At 36.0% G+C, this 22,598-nt stretch overlaps 1 protein-coding gene across 10 annotated transcripts in view; it reads left to right on the forward strand.

The window, feature by feature from the left end:
• The first annotated feature begins 4,712 nt into the window (after nt 1–4,712).
• Nucleotides 4,713–22,598, forward strand: part of ANKS1B (ankyrin repeat and sterile alpha motif domain containing 1B) — a 300,024-nt gene continuing 282,138 nt past the window's right edge. For all 10 annotated transcript variants that reach the window (XM_081958819.1, XM_081958822.1, XM_081958824.1 and 7 more), the window contains exons 1-2: nt 4,713–5,385; nt 22,094–22,174. In XM_081958819.1, coding sequence (XP_081814945.1) covers nt 5,252–5,385; nt 22,094–22,174 — 215 coding nt within the window. In that variant the 5' untranslated portion in view covers nt 4,713–5,251. The remainder of the gene's footprint in view (nt 5,386–22,093; nt 22,175–22,598) is intronic.

Below are 22,598 nucleotides of genomic sequence, written 5' to 3' on the forward strand. Positions count from 1 at the left end.
AACAACTCCTAAGAAGTATAAAATTAGCATCTTGTATATGGTCAATCTGACATTTTGCTGCTGAAAGAATGATTTATCTGACATTTAACTGAACACAATATAGTTGTGTTCAACTGCATGTGAATCCTTGAATTTAGCCAGCTTCTCATTTAGTAGAAGGGTTACTTGTGATATAATTTCTAACAAGTTAAATTGAGAGATTTATTAAATTAATTATATGAATGAAATATTTTAATCATTTTTTCCACCAGAAAATAAACTGTAAACATATATCAATAAAAGAGAATGTATGTAATTGTAAATATCTATTTTTAAACTAGTTATACCATACCCCATAGCCTGGTATAATTATGTACCAATACCACTGTTAATAAAATATTAAGTCATAACAATGTAAAGACACTCTTAGGGGGGCAAATGTTTTGGAGTGTATATTAGATATAGCATGACTCTGCCAAATGACTCTGGGGGTGGGGGGAAACTGTTATCAGAAAACAGATTGTCACTTTTTTCTTGGTGTGAAAATATACATTATATGGGTATAATATGAGCCAATTTGATGCAGTAACTAAAGGCACTTGGATAGAAAATTGAAAACTGAGTTTTAGTCATGCCCTGATCACATTGTTTATGTTACATAGTGTTAATATCAGTAAAAAGAGGTGGGCTTTGAGCCTTTGTAGGGCTGTGGAATTTAGATGCACTGGTCTAATCATAGTAAGGTCAGACCTTACTGTGTGGCTGTAAAGGTCATATTATGATTTATATTGCTTTATTTATCACTCCTATGTAACATTTCTAGAGTATATAATCCATAACCTTGCTTAGTTCAGGGCTCTTTGGCATTATTCTGGCCTGAAGCCCAGGGATATCTTAATTTATTAGTTTTATTTATTATACTATTTATTTAATTGTGCATGCCAATAAAAAATACTTTGTTTCATCTATTTCAAAATGGTATGGTTCCTGATTTAAAATGAATATTTTTCCCACAACAGAAAGCTGGATCAGATATAATGCTGTTTTAAATCAAAAAATATATGTCCCTCAGTTGAACTCCAGATGACATTTTGATATTCTCCAGATGACATTCTTTGTGTGATTTTATGTCAAGGGTTTTGTTTAAGAAGTATGATCACCTGATCCTGTCCCAGCTTTATCAGCATCTTACTTGAGAACCCCAGTTTATGTAATTTGTCATTTATTTGGAATTTCCAGGAGAAATAATATTTATCTGATAAAGTAAGATATACCAGACTTTGGGATGAAAAATAGCTTTTAGGAAATATCTGAATACATACAACCATGCCCTTCTTTTCATTTGTTATAAACCTTGCCTCCAAACATACAGCAGAGTTAAGTACATATTTTGCTATCAGAAAGTCTTAGGAAACTAATTTGAGACGTCTCCAATTTCTCATAGTTGACACCTGGATTTAATTGTACTCCATAGAAAACCTATGCCAATGTATTGGCTTCAAAAGCTTCACAGAAGCTAGGACATATTGGGCTTTTCTACTGAAAAAGAGAGGATTGCCAGGAAACTTCTCTGAGTGTTCAGAGCTATCTGGATAATAGGAGTATGTTGCTTTGCTGAAGAATGCAGTACAAACCCCAAGTACTTAAAATGAAGCATTTGTTCAATACAATCTTTGACATTCTATCAGAATTTTACAAAATGCATAGTATTTGTTTTCTCATGATTAATCTGTAATGAGTATTCTTAGAGAAATGGACTATTGCTCCCATGGCTCTTCTAAGACCTACCAGTGTCTGCAATAGTACAACAGTATTGTCTTTGTAAAGTGATATAATTATGTTTAGCCTGGTTTAGGGAATTACTTAAGGCATCTATCAATGTACTCTTGTTTAATCCCTTTACTAGTTGGCACTGAATTTTAGAAGAGTTCAGCTACAGGGTATATGTTACACTCAAGCTTGTATTCTTATGAGGTTCGTTTAATAGGGTAAGCAACTGTTTATCAATTGTAGATGCTTTGAGTGTTTCTAAAGATGAAACCCAAGGCCTGCTTTAGATCTACAAACAAAGGGGAAAGGGCTGACTTAGGTGGTTGAGTATATTTTTCTTGAGCATATCTAGTCCTGAGCTATCACCCAGCAGTCTCTCTGAACCTTACCTGTAAAACCTTACCTTACGGCACCAGACTTGAAATTTTCGGCTTGGACACCCTGGAACTACGCCACCTACGGTCTGACCTAAGCATAGTACACAACATTGCCCGCTACAATATCCTACCTGTCAACGACTATTTCAGCTTCAACCTCAATAATACATGGGCAAACAATAGATACAAACTCAAGGTAAATCGCTCCACACTCGATTGCAGAAAATATGACTTCAGCAACAGAATGGTCAACGTTTGGAATGCTCTACCTGACTCTGTTGTTTCATCCTCCTGTTCCGACTGGCTGGCCTAGCTACCTGTTGTTTCAACACCTGTTCCGACTGGCTGGCCTAGCTACCTGCGGGATCGCATCCTCCCACACACATCCCTGCGGCCAATTCGCTCTCACAGGGAGGGGCTTCTCCTGGTGCCGTCCACTAGGCAATGCCAACGGGCGACACCAAGGAGTAGGGCCTTCTCTGTGATGGGCCCAACCCTCTGGAATGACCTCCCCCCGACATTAGAACCACCACTGACTTCCGCTCCTTCCGACAGAAATTGAAGACACACCTGTTCCGACTGGCTGGCCTGGCATAATTTCAACGTCTACCTCCTGGCATACATATTTCTTACTGGTTTTTTTAGGGGGATTGTTCTTTTAAACTTAATTTTATAGGATATTGGGGTTTTAAATTCTGTACATTTTAAATTATTTACTTAGCAGTACAGTTCTATATATCTTTTTATCCTCCTCTTATTTATGTATCTATCCACTTAATAATTTTAATTGTTTAAATTTTATAGTTATTTATGATGTATTTTGATATGGACTGCACACCGCCCCGAGTCCCTTTCGGGAGAGGGGGCGGTCTATAAGCGCTAAGAAATAAATAAATAAATAAATAAATAAATAAATAAATAAATCCTCAAACCACCATAGCTTCAACCTTGAACTGTATACCATGGACCTCACCCTATTCCTAAGGGGTCCGTAAAGGCGTGCATAAGCGCACCAGTGTGCCTACCGTCCCTGTCTTACTGTCCCATTTATTTGTATTCATTTCGTTTGTTCATGTACATGTTTATACTTACACCTGTTATCTTGTACAAGTTTGACTAACTAACTAACTAACTAACTAAATAAATAAATAAATAAATAAATCTGCTAGGAGGTTCTTGTCTAATCAGTCTCCGAGTTTCTTATAAATATGGCACAGATCTTACTCATTAGGCTAAAGATGCTCACTGGGCACTGTGGCTGGATAATCTTTCATTGTCTTCTTCTAGTTAGGGATAATTATGGCTGTTCCCATGTTCTGTTAAATGTGCTTTGTGTTACAGTATTAAATCTTGCCTTTGTAATAATGTATGCAAATAACATCACATTTGAAGGTAAATATATTGGGTCGTGATTTTTCTTTCCTCAAATGTCTTATGTTTTTAGCCATTCTTAGAATATTTTAAGCAATAAAGAAACTCTGAAATGTCTTGCATTACAAGCAATTTGGAGGAATAATTAGAAGCACTCTGGTTTTAATGATAAACAGGAAGGTTGTAAAGGTACATGTATTTAGAGCACAGTCCTTCAAGAACTATTTATGGATTTTAAGTTTTAATTTGCTAGGAGTAAGTTATGATTACTGTACATGTATTAATTATATTACCTGGTTTACTTAATTTAAATGAAATATAAATATATTTCAAAGCAGCCTCATTCAGTTCTTTAGATTGGCTTTCTTTTCTGGAGTGCACTCTCTAAAATACCATTTATATGACAATTCGGGCCCTTCACCCAAGAAAAATACATAATCCTGCAATGTGCTTTCATATTTATAGAAGGGATGTTATATGCCATGATGTTTAACTGGCCATTTTCCCCCTCTAATCCTTGCCTTCCTCATATGTCCCAAATGCAATCCTTAAAAACAATTGTCCCCCTAAGACGGTTCAGAAGGCTCATCTTCGTGGTGACCAATTACAGAAAAAAAAGAGGGGTGGGGAGAGGAGGGAAAAAATCTGGAAGACTGAGATAGTTTCTAAGATGTAATCCTTTAAAAGAAAAAAATAAGCAGGGTTGCAGCCAAAGGATCTTCGTTCAACTGTATAGATGTGCCTTAAAATTCCAACTAATTTTATAACTGAAAAACCGGAGCGGTCCTCACTTCCTTTTTCCAACCGCAGCCAACGCTGCCTTTCCTCGCCACTCCCGTCACAACGTTAAGTCGTCGCAATAGCACATCGATTCTTCGTTGAATCGTTTTTGTTTACTTTCCGGAGTGATTCCTCCCGTCAGAGAAACGCTACCGACTCCCATCGGAGACTCTGCCGGCGCCACTTCCTTCCACCGTTCTCCCTTCCTCGCCATCACCCCGCTTCCTAAGGTGAAGCAGCCTTGCGGGGGGGGGGGGAGAGGGAGCGCGCGCAGCTCGCCACTCGGCAGCAGCTGTTCTCCTTTAGCGCGCGCCGCCAGGCCCGTAGAAGCGCAAGCGCGCGCGACACCGCAGTAGAGCGCGAGGCGAGCTGCCCGTCGGTGCCACCGCCGCTCTTGAGGGAGGGCTGGCTAGCTCAGGCAGGGCAGCAGAATCCCCATTGCGTCAGGATCGAGGGCAAGGGCACGCCAATGGGAGGGAAATAGGGGAGGGGGCGCAGTAGGCCGGCCAGCCATTCAGAAGCGGAGAACTCTTGTCTCCTCAGCAACCGGCCTAGATAGCCAAGGCTGCGCCTCCCACATCACGCCCTGCTGGTCTTCCATCCCTTCTTCATTCTTAACCAGCTTCAGCCTGGCGGAGGAGCTGACTTCTCCATTCCTCTTCGCTGAGCTAACGTGTCGGCGGAAGGCTCCCGTAGCTTCTTTTTCCTTCTTCCACACTCCACCCAGAAATTGTCTAGCGAGGAGTGCTTCCCCCCCTCTCCCCCTTCCTTTTCTTTCTTTCCCCTCCCTCCGCTTTCCGCTAGTCGCTGAAGACTGTGGGAAATACCCTCGTTGCTCAGTTCGCTTGAATGGAGAGCGGGGAAGATTGTTTTCCTGGCCAGGGTCGCTGAAATAGGGAGAGGGGGGTAACCGCGCAGCATTTCTGGAAGGGTTGCGGGGTGGGCAAATAAAGATTCGCTGATGATTCCCGGCCATGGGCAAGGACCAGGAACTGCTGGAAGCGGCTCGCACTGGGAATGTGGCTTTGGTGGAGAAACTCTTGGCTGGCAGAAAAGGAGGGCTCCTGGGCAGTGGATCTGGACCTATTCCTTTATCCAACTTGCTGAGGTAGGGATACCTTTCCCACCAGGACTGGGATAGTAACCTTCTCATTGTCATCATCATCTTCATCACCTTCCTCTTCATTCTGGTCTCTTCATTATTCATAGTAACCAAAAATACCCTGTCTGTCTTCTGAGCATGTTCAGGTGTGGAAAGAGGTTTGTGTCATTACCTATGATGACATTAAGGCAAGAGTCTTTGGGTTTCTGCCAATGCGTCAGAAAGTATTTGATTTGGTGGGTTTCTTTCACTGGTACAGAACTTTGGCATGTATTGGGCACTCTAATGTACACATTGGTATTATTCCTTCTTTTTTTCTTTTGATGACCATCCCTCCTCCCCTCCTAAAAATTACTCAATCTCCCTATTCGTGTACGACTGCCAGATCTGGGCTGCAAAACTCTGGTTGACTTCTAGATGTCAGAAAAAACATTAAAGGTTTTCCGTATCTCCTTTCTGCCATCTAGAGGTCATCCAGATTTTTGCAGGCCTGACATGTAGACTTAGTAGTTGTACCTGTAGCAAATTCTATGGGGATATCATTTTCAGGATAAATCAGGCATATGATGTGGCATATTGTGAAAACATTTGAACTCTCAACTGAGAGGCTGGATCTAAAAAATGGTGTACGTTGTGTGCAGCAGGTGATCAAGGTTTCTAGAGCTATGCAGAACTGGATTAGTAAGCATTTTTTAGAAAGAGACAATAAACTTTTAATTCTGAAAGACACTGTGTAACATGAAGGGTTATGTTAATATCACACATTAACAATATAATGCTAAATATACTGTTGGTAAATCATTTTTCATAGATGTTTAACTAGCCAAAATATTTCAGCACACTTTTTTAAAAAATTACACCAGCATCATGATATATTAACCTAAAGTTTTAACTAATAATTCAGGTGCATCCTCAAAACGAATAAAAATATTTTGAAGTAATGAAAATTGTTCCAGTAATAGGTAAAAAGAGCATTTAATTTTCAAGGATTCTTTGCATTTTGCCAACCTGTCTCTATCTCTATGAATACAATGTTTAACATGGTTTTTAATTGTTTCATTTTTAATTATAAGCAGTAATGGTTTAGTTAGTTATGCAATTTTTCAGAGTGGCAATAGCAGAATTTTTATTAGCATACATGTAGTATATTATAGAGTAACTTTAATACAATATTTAACCTAAGTAAAAAGAGTAATATAATGTGAGCAATTTAAATAAATTTTGAACTTATTTGTAGCATTTGTGTTTGTATGTACAACATCTACAATTTTTATATTAATGTTCCTCATTTCATATGTTTACTGTAATTATTATTTGCATAAGATCTGCTTGAATATAACAGTAGAATGATAGCTATACAAATCTTTTTGTTCACATGTTGAAAGATTGAAGAAATATATTATTACAAACTTTTTGTAATTTGCTATTATAGAAAAGTGATGATTAATAAATTTAGAAAAATACTTTACTTACTATAGGCTCTTTAATTAAATCCAAAAAAAGTTTTGTTAAATTGAACAATTATATGTTCTTTCCTTTAGCATTTCAAAACAAAGTATAGCTAAACTTCACAAATTTATATTTCTAAAGATGTATGTGTATTTTTTAAAAAACTATTTCTAATCTCTAAATATTCAGATAATAGTATAGCAAATATATATTCCAAAATCAATATGTTAGGGGGTGTAATCATTTTTCCTATGTATAACTTATACATTAATTAAAATATGCATTGTTATATAAAAGTGAATTATATTACACATTGATTTAAATAAACTTTAATGGTTTTAACTTTCTTTGGTAATATCACTATTTTAGCAGGTCTGTGTTTTCAAGATCAAAAAGCAATTTGCTTTAATGAAATGAAAGGATTTCAGCTGTGTTGATGAAGATTCTTAATCATCCAGGTAGAGTTGTCTGAAGGTTGTCTGAAGTTGTCCAAAGGTTGAATCATTGCAACTGGACTAATTTTTTGTTGTTAGTTTGAGAGATGTTTCACTGCCCATCTAGGCAGCTTCCTCAGTCAGAGCAAGTTAGTTGGGCAGCTAGTTGTTGGAATGTACTAACTCCTGCTACTCCAAACTCAGGGGTTTCTTTCCCCAAGGGAAGGCAAAGAAATGTTTCAACGCACTTTGGGGAGGAAGTCCCTGAGTTTGGTGGGCAGGAGTTGGTACATTCCAATGGCTCTCTGCCAGTGGTGGGATTCAGCCAGTTCACACCACTTCGGGAAAAGCGGTTGTTAACTTTCTGAGCAGTTTGGTGAACTGGTTGTTGGAAGAAATCATTAGGGCAGAGAACCGGTTGTTAAATTATTTGAATCCCACCACTGCTCTCTGCTCAACTACCTTGCTCTGACTAAGGAAGCTGCCTGGATGGGCAGTGAAACATCTCTCAAACTAACAACAAAAAATTAGTCCAGTTGCAATGATTCAAACTTCAGATAACCTTCAGATTTCAGCTATGTATTTGAATATTGACATCCATGGAAAAATCAAGAGGGTATATAATATAGTTCCTTTTATACTGAATTTAGGTTCTGATTTTGGGCACCTATGAAACATTAGAAACTATTGATGTATGGAATACAGATTATATCACTGGAAGAATGGGATAGAAAATGAAAAGCTGATCAAATTGGCTTGCTCAGATAACTCAGATAACTAGCAGCTGATTGTATAAATCCTGGAAGTGGGAATGATAATAATACCTGGAACCGGTGGTGGGATTCAGCCAGTTTGCACCTATTCAGTGGAACCGATTGTTAACTTTCTGAGCAGTTCAGAGATCCAGCTGATCATTAGGGCAGAGAACAGGTGGTTAAATTATTTGGATCCCACCACTGCTTGGAACCTTTCTGAATGTTACTGAATTTTAAGCAGGGTGTAATTAAAAGGGAGGCACTATTTCTCAAGACTCTAGGTACTTTTTGCTATACATAGAACGATTCCTGTTATTTAGTGTCCCACAGGTAGACTTCAGTGAGTTGAGGTTTCCTGCCTCTGGATGAAAAAAAGTAGAGGTTTTTGCATCTCATGGATTTAGCAAAAAATACTGTTGTGCACTCTAAATGGTGTGTATCAATCCCATAGCATAGCCTATAAAAATTAAGAAAAATGTTAATTTATTCCAAGTACTATCATCTTACTTTTCAATTAAAGAAAATTACAAAATCCTTGCTCATGGAAATAACTGATGTGAGAAATATTACACATGAAAGTGTATAGCTAACTATATGTCTCCTGTATTTTAATAGACAATTCAACCATCCACTTTCTTCTTTATAATCATTTTTAGATACATTGTATACAAAATATATTGCATGTAGCATTAAAGTTTTCAGGTGGCACAGAAACAACCCAGATTATTTTGAGGATTACATTCCTGGCCCTGCTTGAATCTCACTTGAAATTTGAGGACTTTTATAATATATTCCTTACAATAATACAATACAATACAATACAATAGTAGAGTTGGAAGGGACCTTGGAGGTCTTCTAGTCCAACCCCCTGCCTTAAATTAATAGTATATTCTGTTGTTATAAAATAGCTTCTTGGACATGTGTGTACAGTATGGCAAGGTTCAACAGCATTATTCTTAAGGTTGTTGATTCTTTTAAAGTTAGAATGCTGATCAGTTCCCAAGGCCTCCTGAAAAAGTGAAGTTATTAGTAGCCTTTAGAGTTAGGGGAGAGGGGAGGAGGAGGGGGAAGGGGAGGAGGAGGAAGAGGAGGAGGAGGAGGAGGAGGAAGAAGAAGAAGAAGAAGAAGAAGAAGAAGAAGAAGAAGAAGAAGAAGAAGAAGAAGAAGAAGAAGAAGAAGAAGAAGAAGAAGAAGAAGAAGAAGAAGAAGAAGAAGAAGAAGAAATCCTACAGAGAACATTTTGTGTCATACCCTCTTTTTATATCTTACCATAGGAGAGACTTTCAGCTGGCACTCCCACATCATCCAAATTGGATAGACTGAATCTATCTGGGAAAGGTGTTTCTTTTTAAATACCCTGATTCAACACCATATAATATAGGGCTTTATAGGTAATGCGAATACTTTGAGTTGTATTTAAAAATACTAATAACCATTGCAATTTCTGAATGTTATAATGTAGGCATACCAAGGCTGCTCAGTATGCACTTAGGCTGCTGCATTTTAAATTAGCTGAAGTCTCTGGTGGTCCTCAAGGAAAGTCTCATATAGAGTGAGTTGGAAGTCTAGTAATACAGTTATGAGATTATAAATATATTTGTGAGTAACCTCAATGTATCCTGTTCAAATTAGATCAGAATGGATGTACCAGCATTACAGGCCCTCTGGGTCAAAGCTTCTGTTTACTCTTTCTGAGAGAGCACAATCTCATTGAAAGTCAGTTGGCATTATTACAGTATGGAATCAACAGGCTTCTGAATTAACTTGAGTACAAACCTGTTTCTCTTTGCATTCTAACAGTGTCCAGGCACTGAGAAAGGATTTATATTGCATCCTCTATTTTTTGGATGACATACACCAATGGTATATCGTTTTATAAACATTATCTTAAAGATTATAACAATGTACATTTAATTTCTTTCAACTACACATAGATCCAGCTGTATAGACCCAGCTGTATATTATAACCAAACTTTTTATCCCACTTTATCATACTTCATTTGGAATGGTATGTGAGAAAGACCTTGAGAAACAAGGAGAGAGATGCTGCTCAGTGAACAATCTGATTAGAAAGGATACAGCCTGCAGCAGCCTAATGGGTGGAGAAAGAGGCTCAGAACCCTAACTTTTCAGACTGTAAAGGAAATGGCAAGATATTTGTACTGTCAGATTTGCAAGATTCTGTCTTATAATAAAGTAGAGTAGCTCAAATGATCTATTTCCTGTATAGTTAGGAAGCTGATACTTGTTCTTCTGTTTCAAATTTCAATGGAAGTTTATACATTTTAGAAATTACATGTTCCCCATTTGTATATAATTGCATTTCAGACTCAGTCTTACAATGTTCAAAACCATAAACTCTAGTCTATTTTAAATCTTTCTAATAACTGTAAATAAAACCAATGGCAAGTACACAATCAGATTTCCTCTTGATTTTATGTTGTATTTCCATATGTGTTTGGCTATTGTCTATAAAATACTTCTTGTTCTGAGAGCTACAATGGTGTTTTTAGATACAACCTGGATATGTATTTATTCCATATTCTCAATATGTCATGTCTAACAATGATTTTTTACTAAAATAAAAAATAGAAATGAGTACTGTAAAGAAATAAATAAAGAGAATTGATTTTCCTCTTCATAAGAACAAGCATACACAATTTTACCTCCTCTTAAAATACAACAAATGAAGTCTTTTCATATCTTTTATTTATAAATAAATCAATAAAACCTTGTTCAGTCCTGGTCAGCAGAACTCAAATAATATTCTGGAACTAGATTTCTTCTAATTTTTTCTTTGCCTTGTCTCATAAAATTCTTCAAAACTGTAAGAAATCTCTTTTGTAAATTCAGTATAAGAAAGTTATCCAGATCACTTTTTTGGTTTGTACCAAGTGTAATATATCCTTCCACATCATTTCTGTATTTCATCAGTTTTAAATCTACTTTCAAATCAGTTTCAGTCCTATCCAGTAAAATGTGCTCCTTCTCCATAGTATTTTCCAATTATATAATGGCAGACACTCTTAAAGTTAACTTTTAGATCATTTATTCACAAATATCTTTCAATATGTCCAATACACTCAGTCATTCTAGACCTGGTCATCTCATGGTTGGACTATTGTAATACACTCTACATGGAGCTATCCTTGAAGAGTATCTGGAAGCTTCAGTTGCTACAGAACATATCTGGGTGGCTGATGTTACACCATTATTCTGCAAGCTGCCCTGCTTTCTGGGTCCAGTTTATCACCTTTAAAGCTCTTCATGACATGGGCTAAGATTATTTGAGGAACCTCTCCCAGGCCAGCAGAAGAGGTGTGCTGTGGATCCCATTGGTCGACTGGCAGAGTTCAGGAGAAGAGTCTTTTTTACTGTGGCACTCATCATCTGGAATATTGTGCTCCCCAAGGTGAGATCTACACCCACCCTTTTGGCCTGACTAACCTGGGACCACAAAAGGGGAGTGGCATCCATGAGGTGATTAATAAATTAGCAATAGCAAAAGGACTTAGATTTATATAATGCTCCAGAGTGCTTTACAGCACCCTCTGAAAAGTTTACATTATCAGTATATTGCCCTCAATAATCTGGGTCCCCATTTTATTGACCTCGGAAGGATGGAAGGCTGAGTCTGTCACTGCATTAATTGTTTGCTAGCTGTGCTGAGATATTACTGCGCAGGTCATAGGTCTTTATCAGCAATGATTTACTGCGCAAGCTTCTTAACACTTTTCATATACATCACACATTCCAGAGACTTCTTTCCTTTTGATCTTTGTTCGTATGCCAAGAAGGTGGGCGACAAACTGCTCTTACCAAAATGTAACAATTAGATAGATTTGTTTATTTTCTTATTTCTTATTTTCATAATTAAAAGTTTGTTTTCATTAGAACATGTTCTCGGGTTTTTATTTTTGTTTTTCTTGAAGATATGCTGTTTGGCTTAGTCATCGGTCTAAGACCTCATTAGTTCAGGGTGAAATTTCCCCTGACAGAGTCAACCTTGAGCCAGTCAAGGTCAAATTTCCGGCAGTGAGAGGAGTTAACTTTCGAAAATTAGTGTTCCAATTGTCATTTTGCAGTTTATTCCAAAAAGATAGATTTTTTGAAATCCTTAAAATTTTATAATGTCCTTTTTTCACTAAGGACTGAAATGTAGTAAAACTTGCTGGTATAGAGTTTCCTGATATCTGAAAAATAGTTAACATGGAAATTTCTGAAATTATTAAGAAAGTATGCGGACTTCCGCTTCCGGGACCGAATGGCAACGGATGTGTAGTCCGCTGATCGCTCCCTTGGCGGGCTCCAAAAGGAGCACAGGAGACTCAAACAAAGGGTCTCCTGCCGAAGGGCAGCTTGCTGGGCCCCCCTGCAGTGGCAGCAGCCGGTGGGGGTGTTTTTCCCCAGCTTCGCCTAGGCGCCAGGGAGCAGTGGGGGGGGCGAGTGACGTCGCCTCTTCGCCGGACGACCCTGGGAGGTTTCAGATCAAAGGAGAAGCGTGGCTGAAGGCTGGAGGCGCGGATCCCACCTGGTGCTCTTTGTTTACTTTGAAAGAAAGCTACAGATGTGCGTGAGTTGGTGTGCTCTGGCTTTTGAAATGGAAATTAGAGGGGGTGGTTCCTCTATTACCCCCCCCCCGGAATAAGCGGCATTTAAAGGGACTCTCTCGGAGAGAGAGAATAATTACTGATTAGTTACTTAGATATTGAATGAGAATGGCTTTTTACAATTGCCAGAAATGATTCTAAAGCTGACCTTCGCCTTTAAAAAAAAGGGAAAGAAAAACTTTTTGTGACTTCTCTCCCTGCGGAAGGGAGGGCCAAGATAGCGCCCGCCCTCCTTCCTTTGTCTACATATGAATGAAACTTGTTCTTTGAAACTGCTCCCAAAGAGAAAGTAAAGAAAAGTGGATTGTTTGCTGCACTCTCTCAAAGGGAAGCTGGGACCTCTCTGTATGTGGCTCTTCTGAGCTTTGAATATTGGAATTACTTCTTGGATTATCTCTCTATTGGAATTGTGGGTTTCCCTGCTTTTGTTTGCCTTTTGAGGCCACCTCCGCTGTGGAATCCTCGGACACCATTTTCCCTGGAAAGAATTTGTATCTCTGAACCTAATCAATGGCTGCAAGAAAACCACCGACTGGCAAGGCGCACTCGGCTCCGTCATCTGCTGCCCCCAGCCCCACAACGCAACAGTCTAAGATCACCTCATTGTTGCAGAAAGGAGGGGCTGGAGAGGACACAAAGGAACTATCTGTTACGGAAATGTTTAAAGAACTTATGAAGGGGCAGAATGAAATGAGGAAAGAAATGGCAGAGGTTAAAGAAGAGCTCAGAGACGTTAAAGAACATATTGCTGGGAATAAGCAGAGAATTATGGTGTTGGAGGAGAGAGCGGCAGAGATGGGGGAGGAGCTTAAAACAACACGCAAGGGAAACGCAGATGTAGAAAATTTTCTGACAAAAATAGAATTTGAAAGAATGTCCTTTTTTCTTAGATTCCAGAACCTGCCAGAGGAAGAAAACAAAGATCTTAAAGAGATTATGAGCACAATTTTAGCAGATTATATTAAGGGAGATAAGAAACAATTATGGTGGGATATGGATCTAGCATATAGGATAAACTCAGCATATGCCAGAAGTCACAACGTTCCCAGAGAGGTACATGTTAAATTTGTCAGGAGATCCACAAGGGATGAGGTGTTTGTGACCCAAAGGGAGAGACCATTGAAATACAAAGAGGAACAGGTCACCATTCTTAAACAGATCCCAAAAGAAATAAGAGAGAGAAGGAGGAAATATTCCTCCTTATCAAAAAAAATTATACAACATGGGGGTCTGGTTTAAGTGGCTGTTACCAGAGGGGATGATGGTCTTCTGGGAGGGAAATAGGATCAGAATTAATACAATTCAGGAGGCGGAAGCCTTTATTAAAAAGAATCTTTCCCCCCCAGAGGAGGAATTTAGTGGGAGTAGGGAAAAGGACAGCAAAACACAAGATAAAGAGGGGGGGTGTTGAGGCTCCTCCGGGGGGCAGGGAAGAAGAAGCAATATCGAAAAGGCTTAGATCACAAAAATGAATGTATTTGGAATAATTGTAATTGTTGATACTACAAAAAGTAACAAAGAAAAAATAGTAGAGCACATGTTTGATAATATTGGTTAAATTTGTTCTGATGCTTTCTTTTATATCTTATTTTTAAGATTGTTAAATCTGTGAGTTTCTTGAGGGGATTCTCGCCACCAGTGTGGAAGCTGCAAAAAAATTTCTGTATACCCTTTTACCCTTCCCTATATATTTTAAAACCAATAAAAATTTTGCAATAAAAAAAAGAAAGTATGCGGACTCAGAGTTTATAAAGATGCTGACTACATTTTGGTCAAAGATGACAATCACTTGTCTTCCAGAGCAATAAACCTGCTAGAGATCAGTGTTTTACAGTCTTCTTATTGGGAATAACTGTCTGGGGCACTTGTGGGTGATCCCAAGTCCTTTTCTTGTCCAGAGAAGAATCCCAAACATTATTCTTGTCTATTTAGGCCCAAGTACTTAATTTCTTTACAAGCTAATCCCAACAGTTTATATTATCATGTTTGTTATCAGTACTATGATACCATATTGTCTTAAAATTATGGTTGCGTTTGTATGTGTTAGAAAAATTATTACTTTGACTTTTCATGACTGTGAGGTCTAAGGTCTATGAACAATTCATATTTTGTTTAAGTGATAAAGAGGAGAGGTAAAAGTCTGATAAATTTAGAAAAATGTAACAAAATAAAGTCTTATGAAGAAATATTGAAGGGGTGGGTATATTTAATCTTGAGAAAAGGTAACTCAGATAGATTGTAACAGTGCTTTCAAATGCTTTAAAACTATCCATACTGTCCATCATTCCAGAGATTTTTAAAAATATCTTCATTACAGATTATGGTGAGGGTGACAGTTATATGGTAGTTATATACAGTATATCTAAGATAGTCCTTTTAAGATATTATTAAATCTGGACTATATAGAGACATACTTCTCCACCTTCCCATTTTTTAAATATAATGATATTTCAAAAAGCAACTCAACTGTTGAACACATTTTTTGACAGCTCAAGCTTGTTTTCTTTATATCTATGTTGTTTAATTAACTTTGCAGAGTACTAGGGTCAAATAAGGTATTGATTCTATATTTCTGGAATTTAATTCAGCATCCATTTACAGCTTTAATTATTTTTATTTTCCAAGGAGAAATAGAACTTCAGGGTTGTTTTATTAGATAGGATTACCTGATGCCAAATGTAACCCTTAACACAGGGGTGTCAAACTTGCATTGCCATGATGTCGTCATGTGATGTATCACAACTTTTTCTCCCTTCACTAAAATGATAGCCAGCGTGTGACACATCTGGCCTGCGGGCCACTAGTTTGACACCCCTGCCTTAACAGGTCAGGGTTAGATACAATGAGTCAGAGCACCATTAAATCTTCTACAATATTTCCCCTTCAAATTGATAGCCATTTTTTAAAACGTTATTTGGGGGGTGGGAATAGACACAGAGCAAAACCTGATGAAATTACTTCATCCTTTGCTCATAAAAAGTATATTTCACACCTCTTAAAACAGTGGTTCTCAACCTTCCCAATGCCGTGACCCTTTAATACAGTTCCTCATGTTGTGGTGACCCCTAACCATAAAATTGGTGTCTCAGTTCCTAAGTCCATCGAAAATATGTGTTTTCCGATGGTCTTAGGCGACCCCTGTGAAAGGGTCATTCAACCCCCAAAGGGGTCCCGACCCACAGGTTGAGAATCACTGTTTTAAAACTTGTTTCACACAATACACCCTCCATGCCTGTGAAGCTGCTGGAGCATCTGAATCATGTTCATACTGTCAGGGAAATAATTCTAAGTTACATTCAAAACTTACATTCTTAAATAACTACTACTAACCAATTGATTCAATGTATTAATCACTTCATTGGCCCAGAAGTTCCAATGTCCATTTTCTGTGACCTTCAAATTATATTTACTTTACAGTGTTAGTTTCTCATGTAAATCTAGCTGAAAGTTTAACTGCTTCCTAATTCATGTCCGGTTATGTCTAACTGGAGGAATCAGACTTTGTTCATTATGAATTGATCCAAGAATTTTGCCAGAATTTCAGACATGTTTATTCTTTAATGAGTCCTAAAAGGGCAATAATAGCTTTTAAAATTCATTACGCATCAATATAAATGTTAAAATAAAAGCCAAATGATAAAGTTGAAAATCTGATGAATTTAATTCATCATCCTCATAAGACTTCTCTTTAGCTGGAAAAGATTGGGAACTTATTCTGACATAAAAAATCTTTAATACTTTACCAATCTGCACCAAATTCAAATCATAAAAACTTTCTAAAAATTGTTTTTTTTAAGCATGAATAAGTAAAAATAAAAAAGCTACAGATATATAATATCTATAAATTGACAAAGTTATTACTAAAATTGTACAGTTGGTATTCAGAATATTTTAGATATTAATCATATAAAACGTTAAATTATTTTAACAATGTATTTAAGCTAAGTGCTTGAGTTCTTCACTATTGTTTGAAAATGTAAAAAGAAAAAACCCCACTGAAAAAATATATTTAGATAAATATTATTCAATGCTTCTTACAATTCAGAACAATCTAGAGGCTCAATATAATTTTGACCAATGGTTTAATCCAGCATGTAAGCAATGGTTTAAATCCATATAAGAATTTAGAAAATTTTAATTCAACATTTTGAGGTATTTGAGGGGAAATATAAAGTGTAATGAAAGAGAATATATGTAACTCAAAACTGAACTGTGGATTGTTATACTCTCTGAGCACAGAGGGCACCAAGGACCCCATAATCTGAGGTTATTTATAATCCCAGTGGAAGCAAATTATATTTTCTCCAATTAATGATATACCCTGGTTATTGTACAATTTCACTACTTAGTTACTATACTACAGTATATTTGTGTTTTTGTGCAAGGATAAGAATTACAAATCAAAATAGATGAGGGATTGGTAAGGGAACACATATTTGTTTTGAATGAATTTAAATCCCTGGGACTGATGGTTTGCATTCTAGAATGCTAAAGTAATTAATAGATGTGATCTTAGAACCACTGGCTGTAATTTTTGAAAATTCATGGGAACAATTACTGTATGTGCCAAAAGATTGGAGAAGGTATAGTAACTATTTTTAAAAAGAAGAAAAAGCGGCGCTAGGAAACTATACTAATTCCCTTGAGATCAGTACCTGGAAAAATCCTAGAAAAGAATAACAAGGGAACAAAGTGATTACTAGAAGCCAGCAGAATTAGCAGTTCAATGGAGGTCCATTACCAGAAATAAAATATTTAGGGAAGTACTATGGAAGAGATTCAGAAAAAAATGTGAACACAGAAGACCCCAAAATAATAGTAGAACAGTAGGTGAAACACAGATAATAATAATTGGAAAGAAGGAAACATCTTATATTAACAACAAACTGACAACTTAGAAGAAATAAAAACAGAAAACAAGCCAGCACTGAGGTAACCTATGAATTGACCCACCATCAAGAAGAATTAAGAGAAAATTATGGTATATACAGAATTACCAGTAGAAAGACAAAGACTGTCAGCATTGAAAGTAGTGATTGATAGATAGATAGATAGATAGATAGATAGATAGATAGATAGATAGATGATAGATAGAAAGAAAGAAAGAAAAAGAATGAATGAATGAATGAATGAATGAATGAATGAATGAATGAATGAACGAACGAACGAACGAATGAATTCTTTATTGGCCAAGTGTGATTGAACACACAAGGAATTTGTCTTTGGTGCATATGCTTTCAGTGTACATAAAAAGAAAAAAAATACACAACACTTAGCGATAGTCATAGGTTACTAATAAGCAATCAAATCATACTAGGAAGCAAACAGAACAATATAAATCGGAAAAATACAAGCAACATGGTTATGGTCATAAGTGGGAGGAGATAGGTAATAGAAAGGATGAGAAGAAGAATAGTAACACAGTCTTAGTATATTGCGTATATATTATTTATATTTCTTATATAATATTTATATATTCATATATATATATATATATATATATATATATATATATATATATATATATATATATATATATATATACATACATACATACATACATACATACATACATACATACATATGTATATATTCTTTACATATTCTTCATCTAGCCAAAAAAAAATCTGGTATGTTATCCAATTGGTTTCTTAGACTTAAACCTGGTACAAGGAAAAGAGTTTAATATTTTGTGTATCGGTGGATATCTAGTAATTGATAGCCTGTTTATCTTATTCCCCTCTTGAACTATTTGTTGTTGTCACCTAACATCAAGAGGGAAAGATTTAAAAAAAAGAACATGGAGCCATGAGAGTAGTGTGGATTTAAGGATTTCACATTATATTCTCACTGGGTTATTAAGATGAAAATCAATCTTGTTGGTATGACATCTTCTTCCCTCTACAGGTGTGCAGTGTTCGGTGACAGAATATACTAATAATTGTGCCACTATACACAATATCTTTGCTTGAACTCCCCAGCCTGTTCCTGCAATTTTCCTAATCAAGTTATTCCCCATTTTCAATTTTTGTCCGATTAATTTAAGGTGTTTTCCAAATATAAGGGATCGGTCAAAGATTATTCCAAGATATTTGGGGCTGCAGTTGTGTTTTATCCTCTTGCCAAAGCAGTATACATTTAACTCTTTCTTTGCCGTACAATTGCTTAGATGGAAGGCACATACTTAAATTTTATTTATGTTAGGGCACAATCCCCAGTTTTCATAATGTTGGCTTAGGGTTTTAATGCAAGGATTAAAATAGTGTCTATCAAACAGACCAATCAGCTTGCCTGCAGTACAGCAGTATGGTTTTAGAAGAACTGGCTGTCAAAATTAAAAAATCAAAACCAAAATCATATTCAACCCCAAAGTGGAATATCAAACTAGAGGGCCAGGACAAAGAAATTAAGATCAGATTGTCAGAGTGAATATTCATAGACAGGAATAGATCAGCCAATGAATAGGCATAGCAACTGGGTAAGCCAATGAAGGCTGTTTTGGAAAAAGAAATTTAAGCTTGGAGTCTGAGCCTGGCTTATCTGAGAATTAAAACTGAAATTAGTCTGTAAGCTCTGAGCTCTGAGCCTGCTGCTCTGAGAAGTAAACGAATCTAAACTTGTATGTCTGCTCTGAACTCTGAGATGAAACTGTTCTCTCATGCTTATGTTCTGCTTGTAACTTCTACCACGTTGAAAGAATCTACTATTTGTATTGTACATTTATTCATCTGTCATTATGTACATAAAGAAGTTAATGAATCCAGCTGAATCAGTTATCTATGTGTGCTTTCTGGGTTTGATTTTTCTTCAACAAACTCTGATACAGATGCAAGTAATGTGAACAACACGCAAGACCAAAAACTGAAAGGATCATGGCAAGCTTAATAAAAAATATATTGGCTTAGCACTAAAAAAAATTGTCAAGGGGGGAGTTTCACCCTGAATTAACGAAGCATGGACCGTGGCTTTCCTTGTAGCATACTTCTGAAGACAAGCAAAATAAAACCCGAAGCATATTCTAATAAAAACACTTTAATATAAAAGAAAATAAAAATACAAAAATGCTAACTCAATTAACTACATTTCTGCAGTTATGTGCCTGCCTCCTGGCAAGCGAACGGAAGATCAGAAGAGAAAGTTAAGTAATGTGTGACGTATTATGTGACATGCGCAGTAAATTATTTGTCAGATAAGAAATAGTTCAGTCTGCTGTATAACTCAGAATGTAAGCACAAGCTGGCAAACCAATTAAGGCAGTGACAAAATTGAAGCAGCAACAAATAACAGTAATAATTAGGAAAACGCAATGAGGCATATCATCCAGTTCATGTATAATTAGCTATTTCAATAAGACCAGAGAAGATTACAGGTAGTCCTTGACTTAGAACAGTTCACTTAGTGATCTTTCTAAGTTACAACGGCATTGAAAAAAGTGACATGACTATTTTTCACACTCATGACCATTGCAACATCCCCATGATCATGTGATTTACATTCAGATGCTTGACAACTAACTCACATTTACAGTATGATGGTTGCAGCATCCCTGGGTCATATGACCTTACTAATTTAACAATTGCAGTGATTCACTTAATGTGGCAAGAATGTCACTTAACAAATTTCTGACGTTGCAACATAAATTTTGGGCTCAATTGTGATTGTAAATTGAGGACTATACTTTGGTAGAAACGCAATATAAATTTTGATAATGGAAAATGAAACATAAAGGAAGCAATCTAATTTTGGAAAGATGTATGGAGAAATGAAACATTCTAATAAAGTGCTGGATGGATAAAGTAATTTGAAGATGAATTAACTAAAAATCAAATGGGAAATTAATAATAGCAGAAATAGTTAAAATGGAGTAAAAAGGATTAAAAACTGGACATCTCCTGGAAATGATCAGCTGCATGGCTTTTTGTTCAAATAGCTTACCTCAAATTATAGTAAAACAGTTTAATGAAGTATTGCATAAAGGAGACATCAACATTTGTTTAATAACTGGCAAAACATATCTCTTTTTGAATGACCTAGAGAAAGGGACAACACCAGGAAATTATGTTTGCCTACAATGCTTAAACTACTCACAGGCATTGTGGTCAACATCCAAGATTGTATTAGAAGAAAATAACATCCTTCCACTAGAACAGAAAGGAAATAAAAGGAAAAATAGAGGCACAAAGGATTAACTTCTAATTGATAAAATAATTTTACAAAAGCTGAAAAAACAATTTACATATGTTTTGAATTGATAATAAGGCATTTGATTCATTGCCACAAAATTTGATCATCATATGTTTGGAAACAACTGATGTCAGTTAAAACATTACAATGTTTATAGAAAAAGCAATGAGGCAATGGAAGACAGAATTTCTCACCCAATTTTTGTTTTTGTTTTTTTGTTTAAATAATTGATACATAATTCAGAATGGAATAGATTCCTTCAATTATTATCCCAGTTCTGTCTTTTCTTTGGTTGCACCTGCTGCTTTTTATCTGTTAGACCCCAATCAGAAACTCTACATGAAAAATAGTGGCTTTTCTCTCAATCATTACAGCATCAATGTTTAACACTTGGGATAATTTGCTAAAGTTTCACGTTAACTATAACACATACCACAAAATCCCATCTCCTCGTTTATTAGTTGTATTTGACGGTAGACTTGGAGGAAGAAACTAATCAGCAAACTTAATAATTTGTAGTGAGTTTCATATGCAGTATAAAGAGGGACATGCAAAAAGATAGGAAGTAAGCTGCAGGAAGAACTCTTAGTTCCAGCTGATGCAAAAAACAAATGTAACAAGCTTGCCTTTAATAACTAAAAAAATATGAACATTATATTATAATTACATGTTTTACTAGCAATCTGTCCTCTGAATTGTTAACTCTTTTCTATTCAGAATTTTTCCCCCTATTCTTGGGTAAAGGAAAATAATAATAATAATTCCTTAGTAATTATAAATAAAGGAACACAGGAGTTTCTTATATGTTATAAGGCAGAGCCCGGTATTCTTGAGAAAAGACTTTTATTCCTCTTTATTTATTCCTGATCAACAAATTCTTCAATGTGCACTCTGGGATACAAAGTATGTATTTCAGGTAGGAACTTGAAAATTAATCAGCTTTTCTGAAAACAGCAATTTTTTCACCTGGGATTGCCATCAATATGAAAATTTAGATGTATAAACTAGTCATAGCTCATTTTTCAGAGTTAAAATTAAAACATTACCATTTATAACAAATCTAAAGTTTATTACTTGTTCCATATTAATATTTAATCATTTTAAAATGTTTATACCTTTATAGTGTTACAGTGGAATTTGTTCCTTATTTTCGTATATAAAATATATCACTGTTAAAATTAACATTTAAAATGTCATTGATTCGTTTCAAATTTATATTTAATTCTTTATTAAATGTCAGTAACTTCATACTGTTATAATGGAATTGGTTTTTTATTTTCAGCATCTGGCGAGGACCAAATATAAATTGCACAGATAGTTCAGGATATACTGCTTTACATCATGCAGCTTTGAATGGTCACAAGTAAGTGCTATATTACTATTATGTTGGAATTAGTTTGTATTGCATGTTTGTATTGATACTAGGCTGCATAAAGTCATCATATTTTTGTGTTTATGTTGATTTTAGCAGAATACTATTCCAGTTTTGCAGTTGAAGAAGCCTACTGTAGCAGGATCCAATCCAATGATTACGTAGTAAAGTTCTATATAATGACTTTTTAATGAACAACACACGAATAACGTACAGATATGGACTAGGTTGTTGAATCAGTAAGTTTTTAGATTTTAAACTTACATTTTTATTAGATTTGACAGGATAGAGCATCTTTGAGACAAAATAGATTTCTAATTTATTTTAAATAGCAGTAAAAAGTCTTATTTATATAAAAATTGATCTCAATAATCTTCAATCTTACATTGGCATTTTTATATAACCTTCTGCAGTG

This window comes from Natrix helvetica, assembly GCF_964273705.1.
Source record: "Natrix helvetica genome assembly, chromosome: 6".
Classification (NCBI taxonomy): Eukaryota; Metazoa; Chordata; class Lepidosauria; order Squamata; family Natricidae; genus Natrix; species Natrix helvetica.